Consider the following 17,612-nt stretch of genomic DNA (forward strand, 5'->3'; position numbering starts at 1 on the left):
AGATTACACGTTTTGTTTGCCCTTTTCGAAACGTAGCATTGTGTAGACATGGATTTCATGTTGTAATGTTAAAAATGTACCCAATAGTAGTTTGAATTAATGTTTTCATATTATTAGCTAAACAAAACTTGTTTAAACAGTGAAATTGTCACGGAAATCAGCTTTGTTTGCATAGCGATGATGAAAAGAATGTGATTTAGGATGTAATGATCTCCAAAATTCGAATCATTAGGTCATCACACCGTTGATATAGCAATGGCTGCTAATAGTTTATAGAATCCTATTGTGACGCAGAGGGGGACACTATTTGGCCAGGGGACATTATTTGGCATGACAGGCCCACTATGTCCATGGTGATCCATTCAAACGGCACTACGATGATCGGTAGGGGAACCAGCGGGTTCCAGAAGTGGGGCGGTGATTTGACACTCCAGGCAGCTGCGGCAATAGTCTTCCACGGCCCGCCTCATCCCGGGCAAGTGGAACCGGGCGGTGATCTGTTCCCGGGTCTTCTCCATTCCCAGGTGCACCCCCAACAAATGGGTATGGGCCAGCTGAAGAACGGTTCCGATGTACCGGCGGGGCAGCAACAGCAACTCTTGAAGTTCCCATGTTCGTGCGACACCTGATACAACAGGTTATTTTTTTATTTGGAAATGGAGGTATCGCCAGTCACTCACCCCCGGAAGAAGCTGCCCATCCATCGCTATCACTTGGGCCGTGGCAGCTTTCAAGTTCGGATCCTCCCACTGGGCGTCCCGAACAGTTCTCTTATGGGGCTCAGCGATTTCGAGGGAGCATGGGCTCCTCCTCTGGTTGTTCACCAGGTGAGGTTGGTTCCGGCGCCCCCTTGGACCCCGACTCCAGGTCCGTAGACACAGGGTTAGCAACCATTAGCCGCTCTCGTCGGTCTTACTCTTTTTCCCAGCTCGTGCCTCCACAGTGCCGCGAACAGAGGACAATCTCATCGGCAACTCAGGTACGGCACCCACCACCATCTGGCAGAACCCTTGTGGCGTCAGGATGGTGGCCTGCCCAGTCAAATACTGCTTGGTGTCGCCGTGGACACAGGAGACAGACATCTCCTCAACACGGTCGGTTGGATGGGCCAGCAGGCGCGCTTGTACGAGCGTTACCACACTCCCGGAATCCAACAGAGCGTGGGTGTCATGACCGTCGACTTTCACCGGGACCATAGGTGCTGGTGGTTTGCTGTGGGCCCAACAGGAGGTGACGTAGTTTACGGCATGTCCCGGCTCGTGTCCGGGGCCCGCTGATAGCATCGACTCCTTGACCCGGGCAATAAAATAAAATTGTATTTGTCACATGCATCGAATACAACAACCTTACCATGAAATGCTTACTTACAAGCCCTTAACCAACAATGCAGTTCAATAAATAGAGTTGAGAACATTTTAGCTGAATAAACTAAAACTAAAATAAAAAGCAGACAATTAGATAACAATACAGGGGACACATATCAGTTCGCAAACAATGTAAAAAAGATGTATCATTGAGTTAGTAAAGCCGCATACAAACATGTTATCTTTTTTGTTTTCTTGAGTAAGGCAGCTCCAAAATGCAGGTGTTTCAGCCTAGCTCAGTGCTTTCCGTGGTGGTGGGGCAACCAGCGGAAAATACGGAGTGTAGAGGTTGGTAATGTTCTCTAGTTGCGCCGTGATTGGCTCAGTGTTCTGTCACTCGTGGGGACACTACGTCACTGCAAAATCTACGGGGAGCGCTCGGTGCTGCCCCTTAGGTGCTGCCATATAGTTACATTAGAAGTGCCCATCCAAGAAGGCTCAAGTTCATTGGCCACAGATAAAATTACGTCAAATCACATTATATCTACCGTAGCTTTGATTGGACTGATCATATCAACATCATACTTTCAAAATCTTAGCTAGCAGTCAACATGAATCAAGTTGAAAATCTAGTGCCAAATAATTTTCAATCCTTGTCATAAGAAGAGAAATAATGAAGAGAAATTATAAAATTATAAAGCATATCGGTGCTCATCTGCCATTGGACATAAACATTACACAACAAGTTGGAAATTGCAAATTCAACAATAAGTGGTTTGGAAGGAATCAGTGGCTAACTGCAAGCATTGCAAAGCAATCACTAGCCTGCTATTCAGTGGAATGGGTGTGAGGTCCAAGTCTGAGTTTAAGGGTCTCTTTTCCAAGCTTAAAAGGATAAACATTCAACATTGGCCATGCTGTCAATCCAGCATGACTTCTACTGCATTCAAAATAACTCGAAACTTGAACAGGTTCAAGTCAACTGGGAACTCTGAAAAAAACTACCTCCGAATGGGAAAATACGTTTTGAATGGTCATCCAACTCTGAATTGCAAGTTGGGAACTCGGGCCTCTTTCTAGAGCTCCGACCTGAAGATCACTGACTTCATGATTCAACCTTGTTTTTTTCAGAGTTCCCAGTTCTCTTGAAAGCACCATTAATCCAGAAAATGACAGACATTGACGAAAAAGTTTGATGACAAAATGTGCCCACTAAGGACCACCATGCCACCTTCCTGTCGCTGTACATTTCAAAAGTGTTGAACAAATAGTTAAGCAAGTCAGCCATATCAGCTATGTATTTTTAAAAGGCAGTAAATGAGGTTGAATGAACTGTTCCGCTGCCAGACAAGGCTCCGCTGATAGCCAGGTGTAGCAGTGGTAAGGTGTTGGGACTGCTGTTGGGACTCTGCTGTTGGGACAGCGTTATGTAGGTCCTAACAGTTTGTGGGCACCGTTTTTTTCACTGTTATAGTGCAATTAATGTATTGTTTAGCGTTGTGTAGTGGCTTTGCTGGCATGGATCTAAAAAAATTGTTTTGAGTTTCCCCCACCAAGATGTACATGCTAAAATCGCAACTGTATTTGTTCTTTTACGTTTATTTAACCAGGAAGTGTGAGGTCAGAAGACATCTTTCACATGCAAGACTTGGCCTATGGAATGGGGTGATCGGGGTAAAGTCATGTAGTCCAAAAGAAAAGGTACATATACTGTAATATGTTTTTTCAATGCATAGTGCTCTCATTTTACTAAAGAACAACATGCATTAAAAAAGCTTACTGTCCGTTTTGCCTTGTGATTTCTAAAGAGTTTCTGGTCTTTTACAAGTAGGGTATTGGCATATATTCCCTTTTAATGCCTGGGTTAGTCCTACAAAAATGAATGTAGGCTACTCATGTGGGAAAGGTTTATGTTTATGTTAATCCACTTGGAGGAGGCTGTAACAAGCATACGTAGGTAAGGGTTGTTACCGAATAGTGAAGCGTGGGGACACTCTACTATATGGAGGGGATAATGTAACACCTCTAGAGAAGGTAGGCTTGTTGGGATCTCCCCGAAGTCAAGTGGGTTAACCCTATTGGAGTAGTGGTTAAACAGTTTTCCTACACGCTGGGAGACCAGGGATCGAGGTGCACAGCACTGTCTTTGTTCACTACACTGGTGTCACCATGATAAAGTACTACTGCTAGTACTCTACTACTGCGTCTCGCCTGACACACTGACCTACCTGGACACTTTCCACACCACATTTACTGAGCCCCTCTAGCCCAGGTTTTTGGTTTAACAACATGATGCCTCAGTGGCCATATGTCAGGTAGAATAGTTTCCTGTGTGCTGGACATTAAAATGTGTATGTAATTTGGGGTATACTCAAAAGCGAAGCTAGCACCGGGGCCATCGGTGCGACCGCCCCATGGCCCATGCACCTAATTCCCTGTTCTTGCAGATTAAAAAAGAATGATACGAATTTAAACAATGATGTATCAAAAAACAAAGAAAAGCATTCTTTAACACCATTAAACATGGCAAAATGTGTATATAATATGATATATAATATTATTTCATGAAACCCTAGAACAGCCAATGATGCATTTTGTCTGTAATTTTTAAACAGTCTAATAAAACAGCCTAATAAAATTATTTATGTAGTGTTGTCTCTCTTGTCTTGATCTGTGTTTTGCCCCCGTCCCCGCAGGCCGTCATTGTAAGTAAGAATTTGTTCATAACTGGCTTGCCTAGTTAAATAAAGGTTAAATAAATACCATTTAAAATAAATCCATAAATCCATAGCCTACCATCACAGAAATAGTCCATTGTTTGTGTTTAGGCATCTGAAAGCAAAAGTAAACTATTCTATATGAGATGATTAGGTGAACTGTAGCTTAATAGGCAAATAGCATTCCGTTCCTAGCACTTGACTACAGAAATCAATATCGAATGGATGTGGATGTCTACCTGATCTTACATGATTGATGTGATTTTGTTACCGTCCGACTATTCTAAAGAACAAGGTGTAGCTAGGCTTAGTTATTTCTCCATGGTTCTGACTACCTGCTCATTGCGCATTGCCTTATATCATCTGTGCGCTCAATAATCCTGGTACAGGTTTATCATATTATGATTGACGACTATTCAAATGTGAATACATTTATGATAGCAGCTACTTTTGAAGTTATTATCCCTAATTGTAAAATTCTAAATAAAAATCAAATCTCTGTTGTCGTCGTTTCCCCCCCAGCCCTATTGATATTGTCAGTGTTTGTACGGAAAACAAAGTGGATACTAAAAAGCTTAGTTTATTAATGTCTGATAACAAACATAATAAAGGACTTAATTGAACATTTAAACAGTCATGTAGATACAGTTGTAATATAAAAAAGAGAGTAGGTTTTTTTTGTTTACTTAGCAACTTGACAAGCATATAACATATTTTCCTTAAACATGACCTATACAATAAATCACAATTATTATAAAGTCCCACACAATACTGTGATATGTGAAAGAAAAAGTAGTAGCCTAATTCTACGAGAAGGTATTACAATTTATATTTTTAACCTTAAAGCTGGAATATTTAATTGAAACAATAACAAAGCCTACTCCCTGCCCCTGTTTCTCTTACAAGCTAAGGAATGGGGCTGGAGAAATAAAAAATAATTGACAGAGCTATGGATGCAAGGACTGACCATACATTATATCAAATGTATAGTTTTAAACATGTTTTAAGGCTATACAGTGTTTGTTTACGTTTATGTTGTTTACAAACATTGGCGTGAAACAAGCTTATTTAAATATTCAATTCTGATGGGGTATGATAGTTGACCCAAGGCATTTACAAGTTATATTATTCAAGAATGAATGGCTGTATATCATTCATTTACAAGTCCAAAAATAGGATTCTAGCTTAAAACATAATTTACAGTATAAAACAAAAGGTGTAATTATACAACTGGAACATAGTGCTACAAAGGTCTATGAATAAAAAAGACATGGATTTGGAGCCTGAGATTCCAGATACTGTGTTAAAACAAGTCCAGATTGTCGTACTCTGAAAATGAATAAGAAAATTGCAGGAGTGGTTAGTTTTTAAACAACACAACAAAGTTACTTATTTCCAAACACTCACATAAGATGATAAATGATAGAGAGGGGTTGGAAGGAGAGCGCTACGGTAGTGGATGAGGTGAGTTTCCCCCTTTACAAGGACCTTGTTGTTGTTGTTGTTGTTGCTATTGTTAAATGAAGTTAATGAGTTAATCACCACCACTGGTGATCTCTTCCAGACTGGTCCGCACCGGTTCTCCCACAGTCCTCCCTGCGGAACCCGTGTCCCCGGAGCCCAGTTGTGGTAGCAGGTGCCCTCTCTACTGACCCAGAACCAGAGGTCCACTGTGCAGGTGTGGCGCAGGCCCAGCCACACATGTGAAGTGGAGGCCCTCTTGGCCCTGGCTGCCACCCAACCCTTTGTTGTTATTGGGCTGTCCCTCATTCCAGTATCTGCATGAAGAGTTACCCCACCATTTACAGGAGTCTCTGAACAGGCCAATTCACACACTGTCTTCTGGCTCTAGATTCTGTATCTTCAGGCTCTTATTTCTGGTTCCTCACACTGGCAAGGTCTATGTGTTTCTCCCTACAGTAGCTCTGAGTATAACGACACAGGGAGCGACCCAGATGCAGACACGCATTTCTTCCCAGATCATTTGGTTCTCCTGGTTTTCAGTGAGTCTCCTTCTCAATAAACTCACTATCTGCTAGTGACCAATGCCATGTCTTACTTTCTCCCTTCTCTAGCCCTATCCAGGCTAATTCATTATATCTACTGTCTACAGTGTTAATCAGTCTATTCATATTATCCATGTTGTCTATGGTTGCCAGGTCAGTGTACTTCTTTCTGCAGTAGTTCTGTGCGTCAGTCCAGGTCTGAGGGTCGTTAACAAAGTGATACTCATTATCAGGACGGTATGATGTGGATGAACAGTGTCCTGTAAGACAGAAATTTTAAAAATGCTGTTGGTGTGGAAGCAAAACTCACATTTCTGCCCTTGTGAATAGTGTCATATTCTGACATGACATGAAATAGTGAAGAGTACTTGATAAGTATTTTATAAGTATAAGCAACTCCTTTGCAAGTAGATTACCTAATAGCTTGTTCATGCATGTTACTTGAAGGAGTGTCATGTACGTCCACCTCTGGAGAAGGAGAAAGAGTGGAGGAGAGAGAAGATAATCGGGAAGGTAGGTGGTTGAGGGGAGGGGAGAGAAGATAATGGGGGAGGTAGGTGGTTGAGTGGAGGGGAGAGAAGATAATGGGGGAGGTAGGTGGTTGAGGGGAGGGGAGAGAAGATAATGGGGGAGGTAGGTGGTTGAGTGGAGGGGAAAGAAAATAATGGGGGAGGTAGGTGGTTGAGTGGAGGAGAGAGAAGATAATGGGGGAGGTAAGTGGTTGAGTGGAGGGGAGAGAAGATAATGGGGGAGGTAGGTGGTGGAGGGGAGGGGAGAGAAGATAATGGGGGAGGTAGGTGGTGGAGGGGAGAGAAGGGGGAGGTAGGTGGTTGAATGGAGGGGAGAGAAGGGGAGAAATAATTGGGGAGGTAGGTGGTTGAGTGGAGGAGAGAGAAGATAATGGGGGAGGTAGGTGGTTGAGGGGAGGGGAGAGAAGATAATGGGGGAGGTAGGTGGTTGAGTGGAGGGGAGAGAAGATAATGGGGGAGGTAGGTGGTTGAGTGGAGGGGAGATACGATAATGGGGCAGGTAGGTGGTGGAGGGGAGGGGAGGGGAAAGAAGATAATGGGGGAGGTAGGGGGTTGAGGGAGAGAAGATAATGGGGGAGGTAGGTGGTGGAGGGGAGAGAAGATAATGGGGGAGGTAGGTGGTTGAGAGGAGAGAAGATAATGGGGGAGGTAGGTGGTGGAGGGGAGAGAAGATCATGGGAGAGGTAGGTGGTGGAGGGGAGAGAAGATAATGGGGGAGGTAGGTGGTGGAGGGGAGAGAAGATAATGGGGGAGGTAGGTGGGGGAGGGGAGGGGAGAGAAGATAATGGGGGAGGTAGGTGGTTGAGTGGAGGGGAGTGAAGATAATGGGGGAGGTAGGTGGTTGAGGGGAGGGGAGAGAAGATAATGGGGGAGGTAGGTGGTTGAGTGGAGGGGAGAGAAGATAATGGGGGAGGTAGGTGGTTGAGTGGAGGGGAGATAAGATAATGGGGGAGGTAGGTGGTGGAGGGGAGGGGAAAGAAGATAATGGGGGAGGTAGGGGGTTGAGGGGAGAGAAGATAATGGGGGAGGTAGGTGGTGGAGGGGAGAGAAGATAATGGGGGAGGTAGGTGGTTGAGAGGAGAGAAGATAATGGGGAGGTAGATGGTGGAAAATAGGTAGATGGTGGAGGGGAGAGAAGATAATGGGGGAGGTAGGTGGTGGAGGGGAGAGAAGATAATGGGGGAGGTAGGTGGGGGAGGGGAAAGGGGTGGATGTGTTTGAAGCCAAGGGAAAGGTTTTGCAGTTATTCTTTTTGGACAAGGGAACAATTATTAAAAATGTAAACTTCAAACGCAGGAAATTTCATCTCTATACAATCCTTAATTTGCTTCACTTTATATTACTTTATATTACTTTATATGAGCAAATGCTTAGCAAAAATAAAACGTTTACCCTTTGAACGCAATTCTATTCTGACATGACATGAAATAGCGAGTACATATGAGAAGTATTTTATAAGTATAAGCAACTCTTTTTTTTCAAATGGATCATCTAATGACTGGAATCCCTACTTGCACAGGGAGCGACATCACTGAATCCAAAAGGCTTTACTATATATGTTTTCACTATATATTTTACCTCTTGGGGATGTCATTCGAAAACATAATGTTAAATTTCACTGCTATGCGGACGACACACAGCTGTACATTTCAATGAAACATGGTTAAGCCCCAAAATTGCCCTCGCTAGAAGCCTGTGTTTCAGACATAAAGAAGTGGATGGCTGCAAACTTTCTACTTTTAAACTCGGACAAAACAGAGATGCTTGTTCTAGGTCCCAAGAAACAAAGAGATCTTCTGTTGAATCTGACAATTAATCTGGATGGTTGTACAGTCGTCTCAAATAAAACTGTGAAGGACCTCGGCGTTACTCTGGACCCTGATCTCTCTTTTGAAGAACATATCAAGACTGTTTCAAGGACAGCTTTTTTCCATCTACGTAACATTGCAAAAATCAGAAATTTTCTGTCCAAAAATGACGCAGAAAAATGAATCCATGCTTTTGTTACTTCTAGGCTGGACTACTGCAATGCTCTACTTTCCGGCTACCCGGATAAAGCACTAAATAAACTTCAGTTAGTGCTAAATACAGCTGCTAGAATCCTGACTAGAACCAAAAAATGTTATCATATTACTCCAGTGCTAGCCTCCCTACACTGGCTTCCTGTTAAGGCAAGGGCTGATTTCAAGGTTTTACTGCTAACCTACAAAGCATTACATGGGCTTGCTCCTAGCTATCTTTCCGATTTGGTCCTGCCGTACATACCTACACGTACGCTACGGTCACAAGACGCAGGCCTCCTAATTGTCCCTAGAATTTCTAAGCAAACGGCTGGAGGTAGGGCTTTCTCCTATAGAGCTCCATTTTTATGGAATGGTCTGCCTTCCAATGTGAGAGACGCAGACTCAGTCTCAACATTTAAGTCTTTACTGAAGACTTATCTCTTCAGTAGGTCCTATGATTAAGTATAGTCTGGCCCAGGAGTGTGAAGGTGAACGGAAAGGCTGGAGCAACGAACCGCCCTTGCTGTCTCTGCCTTGCCGGTTCCCCTCTTTCCACTGGGATTCTCTGCCTCTAACCCTTTTACAGGGGCTGAGTCACTGGCCTACTGGTGTTCTTCCATGCCGTCCATGGGAGGGGTGCGTCACTTGAGTGGGTTGAGTCACTGACGTGGTCTTCCTGTCTGGGTTGGCGCCCCCCCTTGGGTTGTGCCATGGCGGAGATCGTTGTGGGCTATACTCGGCCTTGTCTTAGGACGGTAAGTTGGTGGTTGGAGACATCCCTCTAGTGGTGTGGGGGCTGTGCTTTGGCAAAGTGGGTGGGGTTATATCCTGCCTGTTTGGCCCTGTCCGGGGGTATCATCGGATGGGGCCACAGTGTCTTCTGATCCCTCCTGTCTCAGCCTCCAGTATTTATGCTGCAGTAGTTTATGTGTCGGGGGGCTAGGGTCAGTCTGTTACATCTGGAGTATTTCTCTTGTCTTGTCCTGTGTGTATTTAAATATGCTCTCTCTAATTCTCTCTTTCTCTCTTTCTGTCTTTCTCTCGGAGGACCTGAGCCCTAGGACCATGCCTCAGGACTACCTGGTATGATGACTCCTTGCTGTCCCCAGTCCACCTGGCCGTGCTGCTGCTCCAGTTTCAACTGTTCTGCCTGCGGCTATGGAACCCTGACCTGTTCACCGGACGTGCTTGTTGCACCCTCGACAACTACTATGATTATTATTATTTGACCATGCTGGTCATTTATGAACATTTTAACATTTTAACATCTTGACCATGTTCTGTTATAATATCCACCCTGCACAGCCAGAAGAGGACTGGCCACCCCTCATAGCCTGGTTCCTCTCTAGGTTTCTTCCTAGGTTTTTGGCCTTTCTAGGGAGTTTTTCCTAGGGAGTTTTTCCTAGCCACCGTGCTTCTTTCACATGCTTTGCTTGCTGTTTGGGGTTTTAGGCTGGGTTTCTGTACAGCACTTTGAGAATATCAGCTGATGTACGAAGGGCTATATAAAAATAAATTTGATTTGAATTTGATTTACTAATCATTTTACAATAATTGATTATACATGTTAAGGTCCATTTTCAAATATCAGAACTTCCGATGACAACCTATATTTAAGGTAATATAAAAAATGTTAGATCAATCTACTAGGATTAGAATAATCCTCAAAATAATGATGTACATTTGAAAAAAACATTCTAACAATTCCAAAGACTGTGGAGTTACCCGTAAGGGCACAGCCCGTCTGCGGTAATAGCACAACTCCTGTGAATGAGTAATCATTTTCATGTATTACAATCATACGTATGTAATGTTACATCTGTAACAGAACAACTTGCTGGGGCACCACAGTGAAACAGTGGTGACATTACCAATTATTTCTACAGAGGTAGTGGTGGAGGGGAGAAGGTAGGGAAATATGAAAAAGGAATAAGGGAAGCAACATTGGTTGCAGTTATGCCAATAATAGGTATGTACGCATACAGTACATGTCTGGATAGTTATTAATAAGTCACTTACCCAGTAAAGGGAAGAGGGATAGACTCCACTGCATAGTTAGCAGTGGATGTTTCATTCAACCCCCTGTCTTTTGTCTGTAAAGAGACAATAAGAACAGACAGTTTATGAATCTACAGCACATGCTGTATGATGTTCAGTCATCTACTGTATACTGTAAGTTGACGAGATACGCCATCAGTCTGACCTGATCAAAAGTCATGTCTTTCCTTATGTGATGCAAACTGAGGTGACTCAGATTTTGAATTTGAATTTGCATCACATACAAGGCAACATTTTCATGGTGCAAAATAGCACAGATGAATGAACAACGTTTCTTCAACACTGTACATTATAATGTTCTTCAACACTGTACATTATAATGTTCTTCAACACTGTACATTATAATGTTCTTCAACACTGTACATTATAATGTTCTTCAACACTGTACATTATAAGGAGGTGACTTATAAGGAGGTATACATTTCAGTAAATTTAGCACTGTAGTTAAATAAGCGCCTCCTTATAAAACACATTGTTGAAGAAAAGTTTTAAATTAAATAATATTGTTATAATTATATTGAGGGTATTTTTTTTTGCACAGATCTATGCAAATTTGCACCGTGACATTGTCGATCCATACTAGTATAATATTAGTGAATCTTTTGTCTGCATAAATTGTGTACTAGCGTTTTTTTGGGGGGGCTTGGTTATTGTTTACAATAAACTCTTACGGTGGGTGAAATATCCAAACAGCAAATTCACAAAGTCGCCTACACAGTACACAAGCTGCGATGTGACAAATACAATCCATCAGGTGGTAAAACGGAAAAATCAAATTAACATGTTTTTCTCATTGAACAGCCTATTCAAATGTTATAGTCTTCATGAGAAAACACAGTACCTACCTGCTGTTTGAAGTTGAGTGGAAGATGCTCTCTGTGCCTCTCACCCACGCTCTCTGTGTCTTTGTCACTTACATGCCTGTATCTCATTCTTCATACACAATGAAACTCTTTGATATTCACATCATGGGCTGTGTAGTCTACTGTACCTCACCAGAGTTATTTAAGTAGCTGTGGTGTGTAAAGCATTGTTGAGTACAACTGAGTATCCTTGTGCTCATAATAACATCTTTTAAATCATTAGCAAAAAAAAATAACGGTATTCAGCCAAGACATCCAGCTTTCCATTGATTAAATAATCAATGAGATGAATTAGTTGCCATTCAGCCTCATCTAGCCTTGGTATGGAATGACTGACTAAATACCTCCGCCTTAGGAAATCTATGGGGAAAGAAGTCACACTTCCAGTTAGCACAAATCTTTATTTGACTTGCTGTAATACAGAGATACAGACCGTATAAAGGCATACATTCAATCTAACAACGTCTTCATTGTGTCCTAATTGAAAATAAAAGCGTAGTCTTCCTTTATTCACCATTTCAATAAGGAAAGAGCAATACCAGTATTAATGGCCAGCATATTCAGACAATATCCATAATGAATATAAACAAAGTACTAACACTTCAAAACCCTACGGTCAGACCAGATTTCATAAAGACTTTGGACGAAAAGTAATGGAATCCAGGTTTCTGGGAAGTCAGTGACTTGAGAGGGAGAAATAACTATAGGAGGCAGCAACAGGCAGGTAGCAGGTAGAGGGGTGCCAGGTAGGATTGGGCCAGGCATGTCCAGGTGTCAGGCCAGGTTATTCTCAGTTGTGGTCCAAGAGCCTCAGGCCCTCCAGAAGGGGAGGGTGAGTGAGAGCATGGCTAAAACCATTGTACACCACATGCACTGGATAATCGGACTAACACACACACACCTGTTTGACCTCGCTGTGATACTGTAGGCCTACTTATGTTACTTTTCGGAGTCAATTCAGTTAGCATACAATGTATTGCGTTTGCGTTAACCATGGCAGCCAGCATTGTAAATAAAGATATGTGCAGAAAGATACTCAGCCTCTGTGTCTGTGGATCCTTTCCCCTTAATGGGTTTTCTTTTCAAAGACACACCATTTATTTCAATCTGTAGTTGAGCCAAATATGGAGTCTATTGCTTCAGTCCTTGTTTCGTTTTCACTTCTTGCTCCCTGGTAAATCACCAACAATCATGGATAACCACAAGGAGAATAAGGTGAGCAAACAGTCCATGTCAGCCAGGCCCTCTTCGTAAAGAAACACAATTTATTTCAATCTCTAATTTAATCAAATAAGTAGTTTTGTTCTGGTCTCAAGATAATCCAGACAATTGCAGTAAACAGTGTGCAGGGCGCAGTCGTGAAATCCATAGATTAGGGCCTAGTGAATGGGAGGGCATAGGTCCACGCACTTGGAAGGCAGGCCCAGCCAATCTGAATGAGTTTTTCCCCACAAAAGGGCTTTATTACAGACAGAAATCCTCCTCAGTTTCATCAGCTGTCTGTGTGGCTGGTCTCAGACGATCCTGCAGGTGAAGAAGCCGGATGTGGAGGTCCTGGGCTGGCGTGGTTACACGTGGTCTGCGGTTGTGACGCCGGTAGGAAGTACTGCTAAATTCTCTCAAATGATGTTGGAGGTGGTTTATGGTTGAGAAATTAACAACAGCTCTGGTGGACATTCCTGCAGTCAGCATGCCAATTGCACACTCCCTCAAAATTTGAGACATCTGTGGCATTGTGCTCTGTTTCAAAACTGCACCTTTTAGAGTGACCTTTTATTGTCCCCAGCACAAGGTGCACCTGCGTAATGATTATGGTCTGTTTTGCCAACGAGCTCACTGCATTCCAAACACTGGTGATAACCAGATGATCCCAATAATTTAGGTCGTAAACGATGCCCCCTTCTGGTATGTTCTATTGCGAACTGTCTGGGACTCGTTGTTGTTTCCCTGTTAACTATTCAAATATGTTTGACTTATTAAGTCAAAGACAAAATTAACTGCAATACACTGGTCTCAAATAATTAAGCATAAGTAGGCCACACAGAACCACGCGGACCCATTGTAAAATGACAGGCTTTTCACCTCACTAAAATGTGGCTTACGGAGCACTCTTTCAAATAAACCGCGGACCATCACAAATGGTCATCAACAAAGCTTATCAAAAAAAAATGTATGCTCAATCTCAGTTGCAGTAGTCTACTCTAACCACCAAGGGCCGACATTGCCCAAGAAAACAATTGGACATTACTCATTACTGTGGGACTGGTTATTGGAACACAACATCAGGAATAAACTAATTGAATGGACAGAATCAAGAATTATTCTGAAATATTCAAAGAAAAACAATGAAGGAAATCTTAATGCCAGTATACTGTAGGTATTACTGTACTAAGAATACATTACAGAAGACTTCAGCAATGTGTCACAGTCACAATGTCATGTGTCTGTTTGATGCATCCCAGGGGTCCCTGAAAATGAAAATAACAACAAAAAAACTATAGAAAAGGCAAAACATCTCACACGAACAAACTGTTAAACAGTGTTTTACAGGAATTAGGCTTAAAACATTGTTCAATTTCATATTGTCAGCGTCAAGAATGAATATTGAGCACACATTTTGGGGGCCTTGGAACGGGGGCCTCAGAACAGAACAGTTTAAAAATCCTGCCCTATAACACACAGGAAATGGAAACCCTCACTGATAACAGTAATAAGCAATGCAACATAACATGTATTTACATGCTGTTATACAAATTGACATAGTTCAAAACAGCATGTTGTTTGACAGGTGGGTTACAGCAGGAGTATTGTTGGTGGAGGAAGGTCCTCTTCACGCCATCACAGTCTGTGCTCTCCCTCTGTGAGAATCTTGCACTGAAGGAAATCAGTGAGTGTTACTGACTAGTTTACAGCATGTTTGTCCCTGATTTGGACAGAGGCAGAAATCCCCTGACAAAGAAATCCTAAGAGGGTGTTTGCTAGAGATGTATGGAAAGACTATCTTTGAAAGTATGCATGAATTTATGAAGTTGCGTGTTATTGACTGGGTCAACAAATGAGAGCTGTCCTTTTTCCCAGTCCAGCTGCATTATGATTTTCTGGGGCTTACTCACTTTGAATGGAGTGGATGGAGTAAGTGCCTCTGATAAGGAATGTGTATAATATTTCTCATTAATACACCACACACCCAAGGTTCTATGTCTGAAGCCGAACTCGCCCTCCCTCTGGACAGAGTCTGGGGCCACACCCAGGACCCAGGCTTTATTTCCTCCAACATCAATGTCCCAGCTATGTGTCCCTGAGCTAACGCCCTCAGAGCCCAGGACCACAAAGCATTCATCAAATCTCTCTAGGTTGTCAGGAAGCTGCTGTGGCTCATTACGGTATATCATACTAGTCAGATCCTCAGACAGGATGAGACGTGGATGGGCAGTGTTGGGGTCCAGAATCAAATTAGTGTATTTAACTATCCCCTGCATCTTCTCCCAGACTCTGAACTGCAGGTTGCCCAGGTGCTTTGCCACATGGATCAGTGATCCTGAAACCCTCTGTGGATTTGGCAGTGTGTACTGGGCTCTTTTCACTGTGGCATTGTAGTTCTGCAGGAATGAGATGTCTTCACCTCCGAGCTCCTTCTCTATGTCTCTGATTGTGTCTAAAAGTGAAGAGATCTCTCTGGTCATCTCTTCAATCTTCGTCTTCATCATCTGACTCTTCTGCTTCTCTTCCTTCCTCAGTGCAGCAATCCTGGCCTCCTCTTCATCTTGTAGAAACTGGTGAAGCTTCTTAAACTCCTTCTTAATTTGCCTCTCTGTGTGCTCTGCCTGGCTCTTAATGTGCTCTGCTGTTTGATCACAGATCAGTTTAATTTCCTTATAGTCCTCCAGCATCTCCTTTAAGGGTTTCAGTGCAGTCTTAACTTCCTCCTTACAATCCAGTGCAGCTTCATCCGTGGGGATACAGTCATGCTTTTTATGTATTTTTGAATCCCGACACACCACACAGATGGGCTGCTTATCATCCAGACAGAATAGTTTGAGTTTCTCACTGTGCCGACTGCAGAGCATCTCTGACCCTGCTGAATCTCTCTGACTTTGCTCCTGTAAGAAGGCCGCACACAGGTTCTTTAAAACCAGGTTACATGGGGGGTTTTCCATTGACAATCTTTCCCGGCACATTGGACATTCCCGAGATCCCTTCTGTTTCCAGAATTCCTGAAGACAGGCTTTGCAGATGCTGTGGCTACACGACAGGAAAACTGGATCCCTGAAAATATTACAACACACAGGACAGCAGAGATCCTCCTCTGGTAGAGAAGATTTATTTGCCATTTTACACCATCACTGTCTCTCTTCTGTAATGGCTTTTGGAATTAAGGTTTACTTTCACAAGGCTTACTTTCACTTTTGAAAAATTACAGCAGCAAGGTCAGTAGAACATCGAAATCACAGTTTTGATTATGCTGTCTCTTTGTGTTCGATGGTTGTTTGAATGTTGATTATTTCCAACGATTCCAATGAACAAAGTCCATTGATAATGTAAATCAATCAAATCAGTAAACAATGAATGCTGAGAGTATCGCTGAATAGCTGCATGCTACTGTGCTGCTCTGTTATTCTACTTTTTCCTGTTTAACTAGTAAAATGGGGGTGGAGCGCTGCTAGGTCACATGCAAGGTGTGTGTGTGTGTGTGTTTGTCTTCAAAGTTTTATTACTATCAATGTAGAAAGACAGCCATCTCACAATAATTGGGCAAATAACTTACAAAGCTCCAATTTACAATTACAGAACACAATGGTGCCACTAATAAATGGTATATGGTACAACATAAAAAACTAACATCACAATGTGTGTAATATAGTCATCAGCGGCAATCACATGCTGCCTTCAAATGCTTCTTGGAATCTATTTTCTGTTGGTGAAGTCTTAGTATGACCAGCCAGGGCACTTCAGATCCACTGCAGTATTAGATGATTGTCCAGGTCTCCAGGAGATGCCTTCAATTCTGTCCGATTGTAATGCTTTAGTTAGAAGAAGTGTCGGAGTCAGGCGCAGGACACATGGATGAGTGTAAACAATAACGTGTTTACTAAAATCATAATCAAACTTCTTCCACATCCAAAATACAGGGTAAGGAGAAAACACCTCCAACAATCACAAAACAGGAAACAATCACAGACAAGACAAACGGGGAAGCCAGAGGGTTAAATAATGAACATAATCAGGGAATCATAAACAGGTGTGTATAATAAGACAAAAGCAAACGAACAGGGAAACATAGATCGGTGGCAACTAGTAAGCCGGTGACGTCGACCGCCGAACGCCGCTCGAACAAGGAGAGGGGCCGACTTCGGTGGAAGTCGTGACACCGATAGGGGCAACGTGAGTGCCTATTAGCCCACTCCTTTTTATTGTTGTTTTAACCCAGACCTTAACCCTTACCTTAATCAGTCGGAATTAATGCCTAACCTTAACCCTATCCCAAACATTAACTCTTACCCTAATAACCAATAAGATTAATGCAGTGGTGTAAAGTACTTAAGTAAAACTACTTTAAAGTATTACTTAAGTCGTTTTTTGGGGTATCTGTCCTTTACTTTAGTATTTATATTTTTGACAACTTTTACTTTTATTACACTACATTCCTAAAGAAAATACTGTACTTTTTACTCCATATATTTTACCTGACACCCAAAAGTACTCATTACATTTTGAATGGTTAACAGGACTGTCACGTTCTGACCAGTAAAGGGGTCATTTGTTATTGTAGTTTGGTCAGGACGTGGCAGGGAGGTATTTGTTTTATGTGGTTCGGGGTGTGTGTTTATGTAGAGGGGTGTTTGGTCTATGTTCTATGTTAGTGTATTTCTATGTCTGATCTAGGGTGTTTAGTTCTATGTTTAGTTAATTGGGATTGGGCCTTCAATTGGAGGCAGCTGTTTCTCGTTGCCTCTGCTTGAAGGTCCTATATATAGAGGTGTGTTTGTTATGGGTATTGTGGGAGGTTGTTTGTGCACGGCTATGTTTAGCATGCATTACTGGTGAGCTGTCGGTTGTTTTTGTATAGTGTGCGTCATAAAATAAAGATGAGCATTCACGTTGCATTTTGGTCCACTTCCTACGACGGCTGT

At 42.6% G+C, this 17,612-nt stretch overlaps 1 protein-coding gene and 1 pseudogene across 1 annotated transcript; both read right to left on the minus strand.

The window, feature by feature from the left end:
- Nucleotides 1-5,559: 5,559 nt before the first annotated feature.
- Nucleotides 5,560-6,459, minus strand: LOC106572295 (L-selectin-like; annotated as a pseudogene).
- A 6,269-nt stretch (nucleotides 6,460-12,728) lies between these two features.
- On the minus strand, nucleotides 12,729-16,093 carry LOC106572188 (zinc-binding protein A33-like). Its single transcript, XM_014146130.2, has one exon. The coding sequence runs from the start codon at nucleotides 15,810-15,812 to the stop codon at nucleotides 14,460-14,462; it is 1,353 nt and encodes a 450-aa protein (XP_014001605.2). The 5' UTR covers nucleotides 15,813-16,093; the 3' UTR covers nucleotides 12,729-14,459.
- Nucleotides 16,094-17,612: the final 1,519 nt, after the last annotated feature.

Source organism: Salmo salar, chromosome ssa15 (genome assembly GCF_905237065.1).
Source record: "Salmo salar chromosome ssa15, Ssal_v3.1, whole genome shotgun sequence".
NCBI classification, from domain to species: Eukaryota; Metazoa; Chordata; class Actinopteri; order Salmoniformes; family Salmonidae; genus Salmo; species Salmo salar.